The sequence below is a fragment of the Typopeltis vanoorti genome, chromosome 12, assembly GCF_054136105.1.
Source record: "Typopeltis vanoorti isolate ZY-2024b chromosome 12, IOZ_Tvanoo_1.0, whole genome shotgun sequence".
Classification (NCBI taxonomy): domain Eukaryota; kingdom Metazoa; phylum Arthropoda; class Arachnida; order Uropygi; family Thelyphonidae; genus Typopeltis; species Typopeltis vanoorti.
The window spans coordinates 55,466,140-55,482,291 of NC_143560.1; the positions used below are offsets into that span (position 1 = coordinate 55,466,140).

Below are 16,152 nucleotides of genomic sequence, written 5' to 3' on the forward strand. Positions count from 1 at the left end.
ACGAGCAGAAACAAACAGGTTATTGTTCCTCTGTATCGAGCCTTGATAAGACCCCATCTAGACTACTGTGCCCAGATACGGGTGCCAGGGTTTCTTCTCGATGGGGAGGAGGTGGAGACGATCCAGAAACGAGTGACCAAGATGATAGCAGGTCTGTGGAATGAACCTTATGAGAACAGGTTGAAGATTTGTGGGCTGCAGAAATTGGTTGATAGGCGGAAAAGGGGTGATATGATTGAGACATTCAAATTACTGAAGGGTTTCTATAAGATCAATTCAGAAGATATTTTTGAGAATAGGACTGGTAGTGGAAGGACTAGGGGACATCCATGGGAGCTTGGTAAGAGTGTGGTTAGCAGGGGTGTTAGAACTAGGTTTTTTACTTGGAGAGTGGTAAATGAGTGGAATAAGCTGCCAGAATCTGTTGTGGGTGCCACGATTGTAAATGAGTTCAAGGAGAAGTATGATAGATACTGTGTGAATGTTGAATAGTTGTTCTTGACATAATGTTGGGCCTCCCTCGATGAGTCTAAGGACTCCTTGGAGCTGTCCGTAATAATAATAATAATAGCCAAAATAGCAAGTCTTGGGTATGGACAGCAGGGCTTTTCTCCCAGTTTATCTGGGGTTTTTCATCTGGAAGCACGCAAACCGGTCCCGTGAGCACACAAGGCTACAGTCATAGGATATAGTACTTAATCCCTCATTAGGAGGGCTCAACCAATCCTAAGAGGCGGTGGAGGAACAGGTTGAACCCCCACACGAATAAATAAATAAATAAATCATGGAAAGATAACTTTACTCAGTGCTGATAGCAGGAAAGTAACAGAAGCAGAAGAACTAGCTGAACTGGAGGTACTAGGTATATTGAAAAATATCTATATGAATACAGTAGTAGGCCCAGACACAATGTCTGCTCCTGTGCTACTTGAATGTGCAAGTGAACTGGCAGTGCCTCTGACAAAGTTATTTAATCTAACTCTCAGCTCTGGTAAGGTTCCAGGGAGTGGAAAGAGGGTAAGATACTTACATTACATAAAGGTGGCTCCAAGACAAAAGTAGCAAATTACAGACCAATTAGTATTGCTGGAGTGGCAGTTAAAGTATTGGGAAAGTTGGTTAAAAATAAAATTCAGAAATGGATGGAGAGGAATATAATACTCTAAAAAAAAGGTGATATAGATATCTTACAAGATGATTTAAATAAATTGGCAGTGTGGGAAAGGGACAATGGTTATCAATTTAATGTTTTAAAATGTGAGCTAATGCATTTTGGGATTATATCATATTGATGGTACTAGTTTACAAGAAACTGATGAGGCTAGGAATCTGGAAGTGTTGGTGGATACAGATTAGAAATTCAGAGGAATATTGCAAGAGTTGGCAAAATAGTTCAGAGGATTACTTGAATGTTGAAGAATACATTGACAAATAAAGATAGGAAGGTTATTATCCCCCTTTAAAAGGCTATGATTCGGCTGCATTGACTGCTATGTACAGATTTGGACAACTGCATTTCTTGAGAATGTTGAGACAAAATTGGTGACTGGCCTGTGGAATGTTCTCTATAAGGATAGACTGAAGGTGTGTGAGTTGCAGAGTTTAGTTGACAGCTGGAGGAGAGGGGATATGATAGAAACTTATAAATTACTCAAGGGATTCTATAAGATTGACACAAAAGTCATTTTTAATGCATATGGAGCAAAGGGAAAACAATGGGTCACACTTAGAAGTTGTCTAAGAGTGTGATTAGTAAGGGTGTGCAGACTAGGTTCTTTGTTTTAGTAGTGAATGAGTGGAATGGATTGCCAGAGGTGGTAACTAGAGGAGCACCCCAATATTAAATAAATTTAAATAGATACATAATAGAAATAAGATGCAGTAAGTATTATGTTAATGGAGATAGTGTGGGTCTCCCACAATAAGTCTTTTGACTCCATAGAGTACTCGTATAAATAATAATAATATTCAAGAGACATTGGTCATGAGAGAGAAAAGATAGCAGTTACATTGCATAAGCTTTGATCAGGCTAGCTACATCTGGATTTCTGTGCTCAGATCTCATCGGGATTTGAAGGAGATGAAATAAGCTTGGAGAGGATACAGAGACAGATAACAAAAATTATATCAAGACTGTATAATGCTGGTTATGAAGACAGATTGAGGGCATGCAAACTACAGAACTTTACGGAGAGAAGACAAAGAGGGTAATATCAATAGACTTAAATTGAACATTTAAGCTGTTATCAGATTGACACTGGGGAGATTTTTCATATAGTAGAACAAGGGGGACCATCCATGGAAGTTGAAAAAGGAAGTAGTAAGCAAGAGAGTAAGAAGTAATTAATTTTTTAGCAGAGAGGATGGCAATTGCATGGAATGCAGTGCCTAAGAAGGCAATAAAAGTGCAAACAGTGAATAAGTTCAAGGAGTGGTTCAATAGACTGTTTTGTTTAGTGTTCCTATGATGAGTCTTGTGACTTCATGGAGGTCAGGAAAATAATAAGTTCTCAAATACCTTAATCAACACTTGTGAGATACTGATTGGCCTATAATTTGCAACTCCCATCTTTGGAACCTCCTTTATACAATGGAGCTATTTTGTCCTCTTTCCACTTCCTAGGTAGTACCTTCCCATAAGAACTGAGGTTTAGACAGTTTGGGCAGAGAAGTTGTCAATTCCCTTGCACATTTTCATAACATTGGGCTAATATGCCACTTAATCCCATCTCACTGCCATATTTGCAGTAAGGTTCTGCAATATCGTAAGTGACTCAAATTCTCATCTACCTCCATTCCCACATCAACCAATGTCATACCTGGCACTGCAATATGGGTGATACACACACATGCAAAATTATCACTTAGTAACTGAACTATTTCATTTTCTTTTATTACCTTCTAACATCAGCACTCCAGTACTCATCCTTCTTTTTACTCACCACACAGCGAAAGAACTCTTGAATTTCCTTTGGCCTTACCAGCTGTCTTCCTCTCATAAGCTCTGATCTTTCTTACCATACAGGTTACCCTTCTTACAAATGATCACCCTTCTCTTTACATACCCTCATACACTGATATTTTCTATAACTTCTGTTTACTGGTGCTGCTCATTCATAACTTCTACCTGATTTATCTGATTCTGAGGTATACATCTGATAATACTTTCTACAAATAACACTTGACCATCTCCCATGCAGTACTAATATCTTTCCCTTCCAAATTCTTATGCCATGGCAGTGCTCTAAGTTTACTAATAAGTTTGTTATAATCACCTGCTTTCAATTCCAGACACACACACATCTCCCTATCTTAAAAGAGAAGTCTGCATGTCTGGCAATCTCTCAGTCGTCTATCTTCATAACCAACACTGTACACGCTTGATATCATGAGGAAGTGATCACTATGTAATCACTTTTCCTAATCAGATGCAGCATGGTTCCATTGGTTACTGCTGTTCTCTAATGCTATAACCAGATCAAGTACTTTCAAATCTCCAGTTCCCTTCATTACATGTTGTCTCAGTAATTATCTCTTGGCAACTGTATAAATTATATTTTCTTCCCTCCCTATGATTGTTAGCAGGTAGCACTACTTATCTCTCACCCTCTGTTATAAACTTAAGCCTATTCTGCATCTGCAGATTGATTTTGAAATAAATAGTCAAAGGTATCCTCAAACAACATTTTATTTTTCATAAGTTAGTGGCTAAAGGAGCCTTGACTACTCCCTTTAGATAATAAAAGATATTACACAATTTAATTTTTTTTTTTTAATTTATTTGCTGAGGATTACAAGTTTTGTCTTGGAAAGTAAGAATACTCATAAGAGTTTTTAATGAGGGAATGCTGTGGAACTGTAAGGCTGGTGATTATAATAAACTGATAAGGCAGCCCAGTGAAGTCCCTTAGCACGAGAAACTCCATGGTAAAGGAATCAAAAATGCATGGGAATTAGGCAAAGGATTATATGAAATAAGCAATATCTGATGAGTACAATTAATTCTCCTAACTCTAGAGGGTTAAAAGAATTAATTGCATTTGAGTTCAATGGGTGAATAACATTTTCAAGAAAGAGTTGCATAAAAAGAGAAAATTGTAGATATGATATTGTGACAAGAGTGATAATGAGGTTCAGAGCACTAAAATAAACAGGCTAGTACACTGATGGCCATGATGAGGAAAGTAAAATAAGATTCTGAAAAGATGCTAACTCAACAGACAAAAAGTAAGCTGAGAAAATTTTACTGCTATGTAGCAAGTAAAAGGAAGAATGACCATGGCAGCATAACCACAATGAATACAAATACTAGAAATGGATCAAATGCACAAGAAATAGTTGACTTGTTAAATGTTTATTTTAGTAAGGTATATATTCTAGGTAGACATTACCTTTCTGGATGCTGAGAATAGAAGTGGAATAGAACTGCTCTCCTAATGAATGGAAAGAGAGTAAAATATTGTCATTCATATTCACTGTTTCAGGAAATTGCAACATAGAAGACATTCTAACTAAACAGATTTAACTATAACTTCCCAATATTCTTCCAAAGTTGAATTAGCATCATCAGGGGAACAAGACACTAGTACAGATACATGCAGACATCTATAATTTCTTGGTATCTTTAATTTATAGTATAACCAAGTGGAAAAACTTCCAACTATCTCTAATCCAGAGTTTTTTAATAATAAGGTGTAACACCTTTTGGTGAGGTTCTTGTATATGAAAATATGACTTCTGCATTACTTCAACCTTAGTATCACCTCTGGGTCTGGCTTCCACTGATGAGACCTCAATAAAGGTCGAAACTGGTCTGGATAGTGACCTTTCCCATAATGCATAGCATTATACATGTCCACAAAGATATGTGTTTTGCATTATGGGACATTAAGGCAAGTGATGTGAGGTCATCAGCTTCTATATATGCGTTGTCCCAGTTCTGAAAATACTTCAGGTACAAACTTTGTTTGCTTACACTTGGATAAAGGATTAAACCAAGTATATAATCTCTTGGTATCTTTAATGAAAATGGAAAGATGTTAACTAGATTTCTTCATGGCCAATGAATTAGCAATAGGAGGATTTATCTTTAAACATGAAAATACACATAAAGTAACATGGAGTGCACCAGATGAAATAACGTATAACCAAATTAATCACATTATGATACAAAGAAATTGGAAAGGATCCCTTTTGAAGATAAAATCAATGAAAGGAGCAGATACACCGGCCTGGTTGGCCGAGCGGTTAGCGTGTCTGCTCTCCAGCCAAAAGGCAGCAGGTTCGAATCCTGCCATTGACATGGATGTTTGTGATTGTCTGTGGAGGTGCTAGTGTTGGTGGTGGATGTCGTTGGTGTAGTTGCAGTTGGTGGATTGAGTGGTGGAGATGGAGAGCTGTGGAGTGGGTGTCCTTCCTTGATGAGTCTTTAGACTCCCTGGAGGTGTCATGTAATAATACTACTACTAATAATAATAATAATAAAGTCATCATCATTCTTATCAAAAATCTGAGATGCATTTAAAAATAAAATTTACTTAACCAGACCAATTTGTTTCACTATCAACTGCAATTCTCCTGACACTCTCTTTAAGTAGGTATGCAATTGTAATGGAGTACTGGCATAATCTTATTTTCAAAATTCACAACATGATTATATACTTGAACATACATGATGAAAAGACTTTTTATCATGTATGTTCATAATGGTGTTATTTAAAAAACACAATTATCTTGCAAAGATGAGTCATAGACTCGATCACGTTACGTTGTGAAAAGTTAGTCTGAGTCTGTTGCTAATGTTGACCATTTTCTATTCTTTTTGTAAATGTTATAATTTATATAAATTCATACTTCATTATGGACAATAAATGAAAAGAAATGCACACTAAACTAAACTAGGCAAAACTGAAAGCTAAGAGTTAAGTAACCAGGAAATATTAGACAAGAGAAAAGAGTTCTGGTGTGTCATCAACTATAAACATTCAAGATTTGCTTTCAAGACGAATGGCTCAAGGAATTCTAGTGGCCGTGCTACAAAGATGAAGTGACATTCTGTAATGTATAAAAAATATCTCTGCATTACTACAAGTTTTTTGAGGCCTTTTTTTTAAAGTGGCAACATTTAGGTTTCATGAGATATTAAATTTAAAAATATGTTAACACAGACTTGCCAAAAATAAATCATCCAGGAAACATACTTCTAGTCGCTTTCCTAAGAAAAATGGATCTGAAAATGCTTCAACATCTCAGGTGCTTTTTAAATACAGTTAATTATAAAGTTAAATTCAATAAACCATTTACCAACTTCAAAAGTTTCAGAGGCCTATTAGTAAAACAGTATCAAAATGACATGCAAAGAATTTGAGTCAGTTACTGATGTCGTTAAACAAAAATTAGTTAAGGAAATCAAAAATTCCAGTAGTGATTTTTTTTGTAGATGCTTCTACAGATATTTCAAATGAGGAAAAACTCATCTATTACATGAGATGGGTAGATAAAAATAGGAAGTATTTGTTTACATAACTCCTCTCCAAAACTCAGCTGCGATGTACTTTGAGAGAGTGAAATCAAATTAACAAGTTGTTTGTGTTATGGAACATATGACATGAACAACTGCTTAACTGGTTGGCAGACAGCGAAACAGAAATAGTATGAAACATGCTGGGAAAAAAAAACAATGGATTAGTGGCATAATTAAAGCGAGACATACCAGATCTTAAAAATTATTGTGCATAATTTGAATTTGGCTATTTTAAATTCTATTAAAGATGTTCTCTTTGTCATATATACATATACACACACACACCACTGTTTATATATATACATATATACACACCTTTTGCCATAATTCATACTATGAATTATGAGTAAAATTTTTTTGTGACTAGTACATTTTTAAGTGGCATTTCTGAAGCCATGTGAGTATATATATATAATAAAAACTATTTTTAAATTTTCAGTATTGCATTGCTTAATTTAATTTGATATATCAAGTTAAATTAAACAACACCAAAAACTCCTCTCCTTTATTTACTTGTTGCATTATTATTTCCAGACTTTCATAGGGTCTGAAGACTCATCATGGACCAAACGTTCACAGATTATAATACTTATTATACTATGACTCGAAATCATCCAGCACTGGAGACAAACTGAAATATGTGCCCCCTGATTCCATAACCTCTCTCACCTTGCCATCATACTGTCATCAGTATTCCTGAACACCAGCTAAATTGCACTAAAAAAAAAATGTAAATGAAGTGGATATCGGTACATGCTCATCCAACACTCAGTTACTTAAAAACCAGGACCAGCTAGGCACCTGCAAGGTAAGCACATACTTAGGGCAGTATTCCATTCCTGTATGAATGTGTGTGTATATACAAATATATATTACATGAGATGGGTAAATGAAATCGGAATTATTTTTTTACATGACTCCTCGCCAAAACTCAGATGCGGTGTACTTTGAGAAAGTAAAATGAAATAAACAAGTTGTTCAGGTCATGGAACATATGTGAAGAATTGCTCAACTGCTCTACGTCCAATAGTAGAAGGGAATAGAGTAGGAGAAGATAGATTCTCCTACATACCTTCTTGCCAAACATCTAGCTAAAACTAAAGGGCCTGACAGTACAATCACCATCCCTCATTAAAAACTCCAGGCATTTTGTTTCAAGCATCAGCAATATTATCTCTGATGACCATGACATTTTAGCAAGGTCTGATGTAGTTAATTTGTTTACTAATGGTACTACTGATGATCAACTTGCACTGCTACAAGATAAATTCTTTAAGAAGGTTATGGCACTCCTCAAACACTGTATTTCATTTGGATATCTCAAATATAAAAATACAATACACAAACAGAACTCTGGTCTAACCATGGGCAGTCCTCTTTCACCAGATTTAGTAAATCCTTATATGGAAACATTCATAAACAAGGCCCTAGAAGAGTACCATCATAAACCAAATTATGGAAAAGGTATGTTGATGATATATTCTTAGTCTGGAACTATGGACTACCATCACTTCTGCTTTTTCATGCGTACCTGAATGGTCAACACCCTAACATAAAATTCACCTATGAATTAAAATCTAATAGTTCATTCCCATTTCTGGACCTTCTACTAACTAAGGAATCAGGAAAATTAAAAGTCTCTATATTTTGAAAGCCTACACATGCCTCATCCCATCATTATAGACCTCAAAAATTGGGTATCATTTCCACACTAGAAGCAAGAGCCCACAGAGTCATCACTGACAAGGATGAAGTAGCCAAAGAACTTCAATAATGATGAAACACTTAACTTCAAAATAGCTATAATGACCACATCATCTCTTGACTACTCACTGAGATGAGACCAGAGAAATTTCTAATGAAGAAGAAAACAGATGACTCATCACGCTTCCATATATTAGCTCTATTTCAATAAAACTGTCAAAAATACTTAAGGAATATAAAATCAAAAGGGCCTGTGTAGCTCAGTAGAAGTGTCATTTGCACTCTAAGGCACTTGACCACACGAAGGAAGACTTATAAGTTCGAGTCTAGTCGTCGACTGGAGGAACATTTTTCTAAGCTTTTTTTGACCAGTTCCCAAGTTAATTTATCTCTGGCACGGCCAAGTGGGTTTTTTCTCCCAGAAACTCGGGTTTTTCATCCTGTAAACCCATGCTAATTTCAGAATTAAAAAACACTAAAAACATTAAAAAAAAAAACATCAAAAAATATTGTGTTAGGGACCACGAGATGGTGGCACTTGCTAGCCGCCTTCTACACTGCATACCGATTAATTAGTGATAGCCTTGGGCCAGCTATCGTTGATTAGCCACCAGTGGAGACTAAACTGCCCACTCAGTCTCCAAAAGTTACATAGGGCTAAAAAACGGCCTCGACTACTCCCTATATGGGAAGAACAAAAAGGTGTTAGCTGATTTTTTTTTATTTTTAAATCAAAGTAGTATTTATCCCTTTATCAAGATCAGATCACCACACCGATCCACAAAACCTTGACATAGCCCACTTCAATATCCAGGTGTTTATCTGCTATGGTGGGATTACAGGTCATCTTACTATGGACAGACAGAAAAATCAACTGAACAATGCATTGTAGAACATGATCAAGATATTGAATACCACAGAAGTGAAGCCTCAGGTTTGTCAAATGAGACATAAGTTCTATGGAATAAACAGAAACTATTACACCATTGCTCTAATACAATGGAGAGAAAAATCTGGTAGTCTTTGAAAATGGCATCAGATCCAAACATCTAAATATTAACCAAAGTATTAACTTGTCTGAGTACATCCTAGCCTTCCTTAGTCAAACACATTCACATGAACGTGTAAACACACATAATATTCTGAACGATCAGAAATATTTTAAAATAACACCAGTCACTTCTATAACTGCATAACAGTTGTCACCAGCTGTCATTGTTAGTCCTTACTGTTTTTTCTACTACCTTGTATGTTTACACCTCAAGAAATCCTGTGAAATTAGGATGAAACATCATGTTGTAAAATTAAAATAAATTATCTTATTCCAGTGTTCTGCCTCATAAACTTTAGTCAAATATATATATACATACGCAGGGTGCTTAAGGGTGAAAGCTGTATAAGTGAGAAGAGACCTCCACAGAGCCTTTAAAGGAATGAGGAGAACTGACCAGGGCTTCTGACCTAATGTCCAATCCTCACCATCTCGTGGTGCACCCTGTTGGGTATCCACCTGGATACTGAACGAATGAGGATGGGCTGGCAATTTGGGATTTAGCCGACCAAATTATATTCTTATTGATTTAAACCAATATACAAAATGATGGTAAAACATGACAAAATTTCATGCCGGCTGGGGCATAACCGGTTACACAAGGCCCCAGTTGTTTTCCCCAGGGAACCAGGGTGAATAGCAAAAAGTCAGCTACTGGAACAAATCTGAAAGCACAGCCCCAACTCAGCATCATCAGAGTTAAAGATCGCTACTATCAACATAAGAAGCCTGAATGGCAGAGAAATGGAGCTAGCTGAGGAATTAGATAAGTACCAGATTGATATAATAGGGGTGACTGAAACAAAAAAGACAAACAGTGGCGAGATCTTTCTAAGCAATAAATACAAAATGTTATATTCAGACAATGACAATCACGGAAAAGAAGGAGTAGCCAGAGTATTCAACACAAAATATGAGGCTAATCTTCTTGAATGGCAGGCAATCTCAAGTAGAGTGATGTGGGCAAATATCAGAATGGGGAATTGGACAATGAGACTTATTTGTGCCTATGGTAACACAGAAGGTTCTACTAATGTAGAAGTGGAGGAATTTTTTGAAGCTTTAGAAAAAGCAACTGACACAATGAAAAAGGAAAAGTTGGTCCTTGTTGGGGATCTAAATAGCAGAGTAGGAAATGATTGTCAGACATACAAAAATGTTTTGGGAAAACCTGAAGAAAAGAGCAAAGCTAATAATAATGGCAAATACCTGTTGGATTTCTGCTCAGGACATGGACTAGTTATTACTAATAACTCAACATAAAAATGTGCACAAATTCACATGGAGAGAAGAGGCAAGAAATAAAAAAAGTCTCATTGACTATGTTATTGTTGTAGTGATGTTTTCTCCCTGGTGCAGCATACCAGTGTGTACAGAGGATTTGAAATTGGAAGTGATCACTATTTAGTCTTGAGCAGGATAAAATTGAATTTCATATTGAAAAGAATAACATGTAAGAAAGTTTTAAAGGGAATAAAACTTGAGCAGCTCTCAGATATGAACTGTAGACTAAAATACACAAAGATTATTGAAAAAAAAATAAGAGTTTGAGAACAGGAACCAAACCTTGGAATATTCAGTAGCAAGCCTTGAAGAAAACCCTGATTGATTCAGCTAGAGGCATGTGGTGAAGTTGTCTGCAAGGATAGAAAAATTAGAACTCCATGGTGGACACAGGAAGTTAAAGAAGCAGTGAAGGAAAAGAAGAAAGCATATCAAAAGTTCCTGGCAAATAAGTCAGCTTGTGCTCTTAGAGACAAATAAGCTAAACACTGTGTAAAACTAGCTAACCAAAAGTAATGGGAAGACTTTGGCAAGAACATGGAAAATAAATATCAAGAAGGTGGCAAAATATTCTGGAGGTTGTTGAAGAAGCTTAGAAATGGAGGAAAGAGTGCTGTAAAAGGAGTTAGAGATAATAAAGGTGACATGAAAACGGGAGAAAAAGATATCCTTAAAGTATGGAGTAATTACTTTCATAAACTGCTAAATGAAACAAGCAGTGATGACAGCTAAATAGTAAAAAACACTGACCAGGCATGTAGTCAGGAATACATATCAATACTTGAAGTAGAAAAAGCCATTCAAGGCTTGAAATGTGGAAAGGCAGCATCAGTAGATTATATTCGACCAAAAATGCTGAAGTATGCTGGTATAAAAGTCTTACGGCAGCTGCACTGCATAGTTCAAAAGGCCTGAACAGAGGGACGAATTCCCCATGATTGGAGTAGAGCTCTTATAGTACTCATATATAAAAATGGAAATAAAACTGAATGTGAGAATTACAGAAGTATTTCCCTACTGAGTGTTCCTGGCAAGATTTATGCAAGTATACTTGAGAAACGGTCGAGAAGAATTGTGGAAGAAAAGCTTGAAGAACAAGTTGGATTCAGGTCAAATAGAAGCTGTCAGGATCAGATCTTCACTTTACAACAAATAGCTCAGAAATCGTGGGAATATAACAAAGATCTGTATTTAAGTTTTGTCGATTTGGAGATCTGTATTTAAATTTTGTCGATTTCAATACGCTACAGTTATAGGGTGTCAATGGGACATTATATCAAGCAATACTTAGTCTTTATTTGAGTTGTAAGTCAGCAGTTAAAATTGAAAGAAGTACAGGAAGATGGTTTAATGTTAATCTGGTGTGAGACAAGGATGTACATTATCTATATGGATCAGATTATGAAGGAAAGTGGTATTAAACATGATATCAAAATTGGAGATGTCAATGAGCTCTTTGCTTTATGTGGACGATGTTATACTTCTAAATAAATCCGCTACAAGTTTGCAAGATTCCCTGACTAAATTGAATAACTGTTGTAATAGATATGGTATGAAGGTCAGCATTAAAAAGACAAAGACAATGAAAATAGGCAGAAACATTGAAAATATGAACTGCATTGTGAATGGAGAACTTACAGAACAAGTAAAACATTTCAGCTACTTAGACATGATATTTTAGCGAAGATGGTAAATTAAATATGGAAATAGACAACAGAATCAACAAAATTGGTATGGTAGGAAGTCAATTGAATAAATTCATATGGAATAAGAGCGAACTTAGTCGGAACACTAAATTAGCTGTATACAAGAGTGTTCAAACCAGTTTTAACTTATGGATCTGAGAGCTGGGTCAGAAGTAAAACACTTGACCAAAGACTAGAGACTGCAGACATGAGAGTCCTGAGAAGATTAGAGGCGTGGACAGATGGTATAAATGGCAATATCATATTAAAAACGAGGATATTAGGAAAGAACTTGACATTGTCAGCATCCAGGAATGCGTTAGCAGAGCTAATCTCGGGTGGTATGGTCACTTAAATAGAATGGGAGAAGAAAGATTAGCAAAACAAGTGTTCTCTGCCAGGTTGGTAGAAAACGAACCAGAGGAAGACCAAGGTATAGGTGGATTGATACAGTACAAAGTGCCTTAGACGATAGAAATATAAGATCTGATAATGTTGGAGATTTGACAACAAGTAACAGACTGATTTGGAAGAAAATTGTTGATAGGAAGTTATTAATGATGTAAATTTTTCATGTAGTACTATCATATCCTGTACACCCCTTGAGGGTACATGTCAGGAATTTGATGATAATGATATACATACGCACTGCTTGGGAAGAAGTCAATGGACATCATAGTGTGAGGAACAAACAGCCATGGTGCCTACCTTAATAAGATGTAGGACCTCCTTTCATCGCGATGATGGCAGCAATTCCACCGGACATACTTTCCACAAGTGTACGATAACAACCAATGGGAATTTTGGACCATTCTTCCTGTAGGAATGTAATGAGGTCCTGAACTGTTGTTGGAGAGATGTCCCTTGACCTTACCTGATGCTCCATCCCAGATGTTCAATAGGGTTGAGACCTGGGCATTGTGAGGGGTGGGTAAGTCAAGTGTGATGACATTCATGTCCACAAACCACATGGTTACAGCAACAGCCTTACTGACATGGTGCACTGTCTTGCTGAAAGAAACAATGGCCAGTTTCTGTTGAAATGCCACAGAATAGGAAGCACTGCATGGTCCAGAATGTTCAGATACCTTTCAGAGTTCAATGTTCATGACCCCACAAAAACAGAGGTCCAAGGCCAATTCAGGAAAAACAGACCATACTATCACACCACCATCACCAAATTTTATAATTGGTGTTTTACACTCTGATAAGAGACATTCGCCAGGCATCCAGCACACTCACACCTGTCCATCTGCTTGGTAGAGGGTGTAGAATGATTCATTGCACCATAACACAGCTTTCCAACCTTTCACTTCCCATTATATAAACTCTTTGCAGCATGGAAGATGTTGCTGCATGTTGGTTTAGGTAATGTGGGGCTTGCATATTTCAATCTTGCCATGAAAACCCATGTTGTGAGCCTTGGTTCTGAATGCTTTTGTGCAGATTCATGTTCCAGTCGATGCCTGGAACACCACATTCAATGTGTTGGGCAAGAAATGGTGGTTTTTATATATTATCCTTCACAGCACCATAAGGTCACATTCAGTGAGTATGATGGGTTATTCACTGCAGGTAGCACTTGCAGTGACTCCCTGCACTTCCATCTCAGTATGGTATCACTAATTGTTGATCTGGCATGCCAATAATCAGTGACCCAATTTGTCAACAATTTGCCAAACACATAAGCCTGCAACATGGCATTCTATCACAATGCCTCTTTCAAACTCGGTCAGTTCTCTCCTCGCTGCCATTTCACACAGACACAGTTGCACTGACTTGGGAGCATCATATTTCTCCAATTTATACCAGCTACAAATACAAAAATTTGAATTTATGGCATAATGCACCTTGCCTATGTGGGGTGTCCATTGACTTCTTTCCAAACAGTGTGTTTCCTATATATTTTCTATATATAGGAAATATAAACAAATATATATATATATATATATATTTATTTATAGAAAAAGTTTTTATTCCATTATAATACAAATTTCCTATTTTCATTTTCAACTGTGAAGTTAAAAAAAAAAACAAATGGGGGGTAAAACATTTTGCTTGGGGAAGAAAAAAAACCTAAAGTACTTTCTGATTATAAGGCAAACCTACAGTCATTAGCAACCGAATCATAAAATAACCATATTTTCTGACAGATTTGGATTTTTTTTTTTTTTTTTTTGCTTAAATATTCAAGGAATCAACTCCCAAGTGCTGATTCTTTCAGGGATACCTTGTATATTAGTGATAATAATTATAATTTGTGATAATACTAAAAATAATATATTGTCTCTTAAAATGCATATTCAAGGCTTTATAAAAGCTTGGGGAAAACCAATGATATGTATCTTAATCTTCTAAAACGTCAGCTCTGTGAATGCGTGTTAAAGGATAACATTAGAATCACAAAGTTGTCCGCACTTCCATGCATGCACCAACCTCCGTGTTAATTATGCTGTATGAAATGTGTTATTATTATTATTACGTGCCACCTCCAGGGAGGCCAAGGACTCATCTTGGGAGGGCACACTACTCTACTTCACTAAATACATCTCATCCTCTCCACTAAAGTATTTGCAAATACTTTAACCATATATATAACTTGCCGACTTGGTTGGCTGAGTGGATAGCGCATCCGTTCTCCAGCCAAAAGGCTGTGGGTTCGAATCCCGTCGTGGGCATGGATGTTTGTGATTGTCTGTGGAAATACAAGTGGTGATTGGCGGTAGATGGCGTTGGTGTAGTTGGTGATTGAATGGTGAGATGTAGTTGTAGAGCAGGCGCCCTCCCTCAATGAGTTCTTGGACTCCCTGGAGGTGACAAATAATAATAATATATATAAAAAAACATAAATATACAATATATGATATGCTGTGTGTGTGTGTGTGTGTGTGTGTGTGTGTGTGTGTGCATATATATGCATAAGCCTGACTCAGTTGTGAGTGCTTCTTCATCTGTAAATGAGTTCAAGAAGATATTATTATGAGTTCAAGAAGATAGATATTGTTTTGATAGCTTGTTGTCTCCCGCGATGAGTCTTCTGACTCCATGGAGATACCCATATAAAAATAAAAATAATAATAATAATAATAATATACTTTACATTTTATGTGTGTACAAAGAACTGTTTATACAAAATATTCAAGCAGAAACCTACTTCGTATATTCTTGCATGCCTTTAACAAACCAGATCGCATTTCTATAAATTGACATGCTGCAGTTACTTTTTGAAAAGTTACAGAGATATGACTTCAACCTCAAATGCGGACAAACGTAAGTGCCATAAAATATTTACACAAAAAAAGATAAAAAGATTCATATCAGATATAATATTATCCTTTCTAATGGATTAAAAAAATTAATAACGACACGCAAATAATTCCCATCACATAACGCTGCCTCAAAGCTACAAACCCACGTTTTAACGCCCAGCATGTAAACACAGTGAATACGCATTTTCAGACGCTACCTACCTCCAAATGCACGATTTTAATTCAACTTTCAACAAAAGTTTTCGGAAGTTCTGATCATGATCGCTGAAAATCTCAGATGATTTAGAAGAAAACAGAGTGGATCTGAATTTTAGAAAACACTCCAGTGTGTGTCAATTTTTTATATACTTAGTACAGGGCGAAAGGCTGGAATTCTTGTCATGGTCCACCCGTATTGTTAACTTTTTACCTTTCCTTTTTTTAAACAAAAACTATTGCTAAATCATAGTCTGGAAATCCTCCTCAGTCCCCAAAATTTAGATAGGGCTAAAACTCCTCGCTATACGGTAATATACATGTACGAGGAGATAGCTGATTTCTATTTGCATGGTTAGGAAAGTAATCAGACATTTGGATGGGATAGGGATGAAGCCTTCATATCAGTAAAAAAAAAAAAAAAAGTGGAAGAACTGAAGC

At 36.3% G+C, this 16,152-nt stretch overlaps 1 protein-coding gene across 1 annotated transcript in view; it reads right to left on the reverse strand.

The window, feature by feature from the left end:
- The window catches only part of LOC150100803 (dehydrogenase/reductase SDR family member 12-like), a 149,900-nt gene extending 134,272 nt beyond the window's left edge, over positions 1-15,628 (reverse strand). The window contains exon 1 of the mRNA XM_090401265.1: positions 15,402-15,628. Within this exon, the coding sequence (XP_090257391.1) occupies positions 15,402-15,457 (56 nt within the window). The 5' untranslated portion in view covers positions 15,458-15,628. The remainder of the gene's footprint in view (positions 1-15,401) is intronic.
- Between the last annotated feature and the right edge of the window lie 524 nt (positions 15,629-16,152).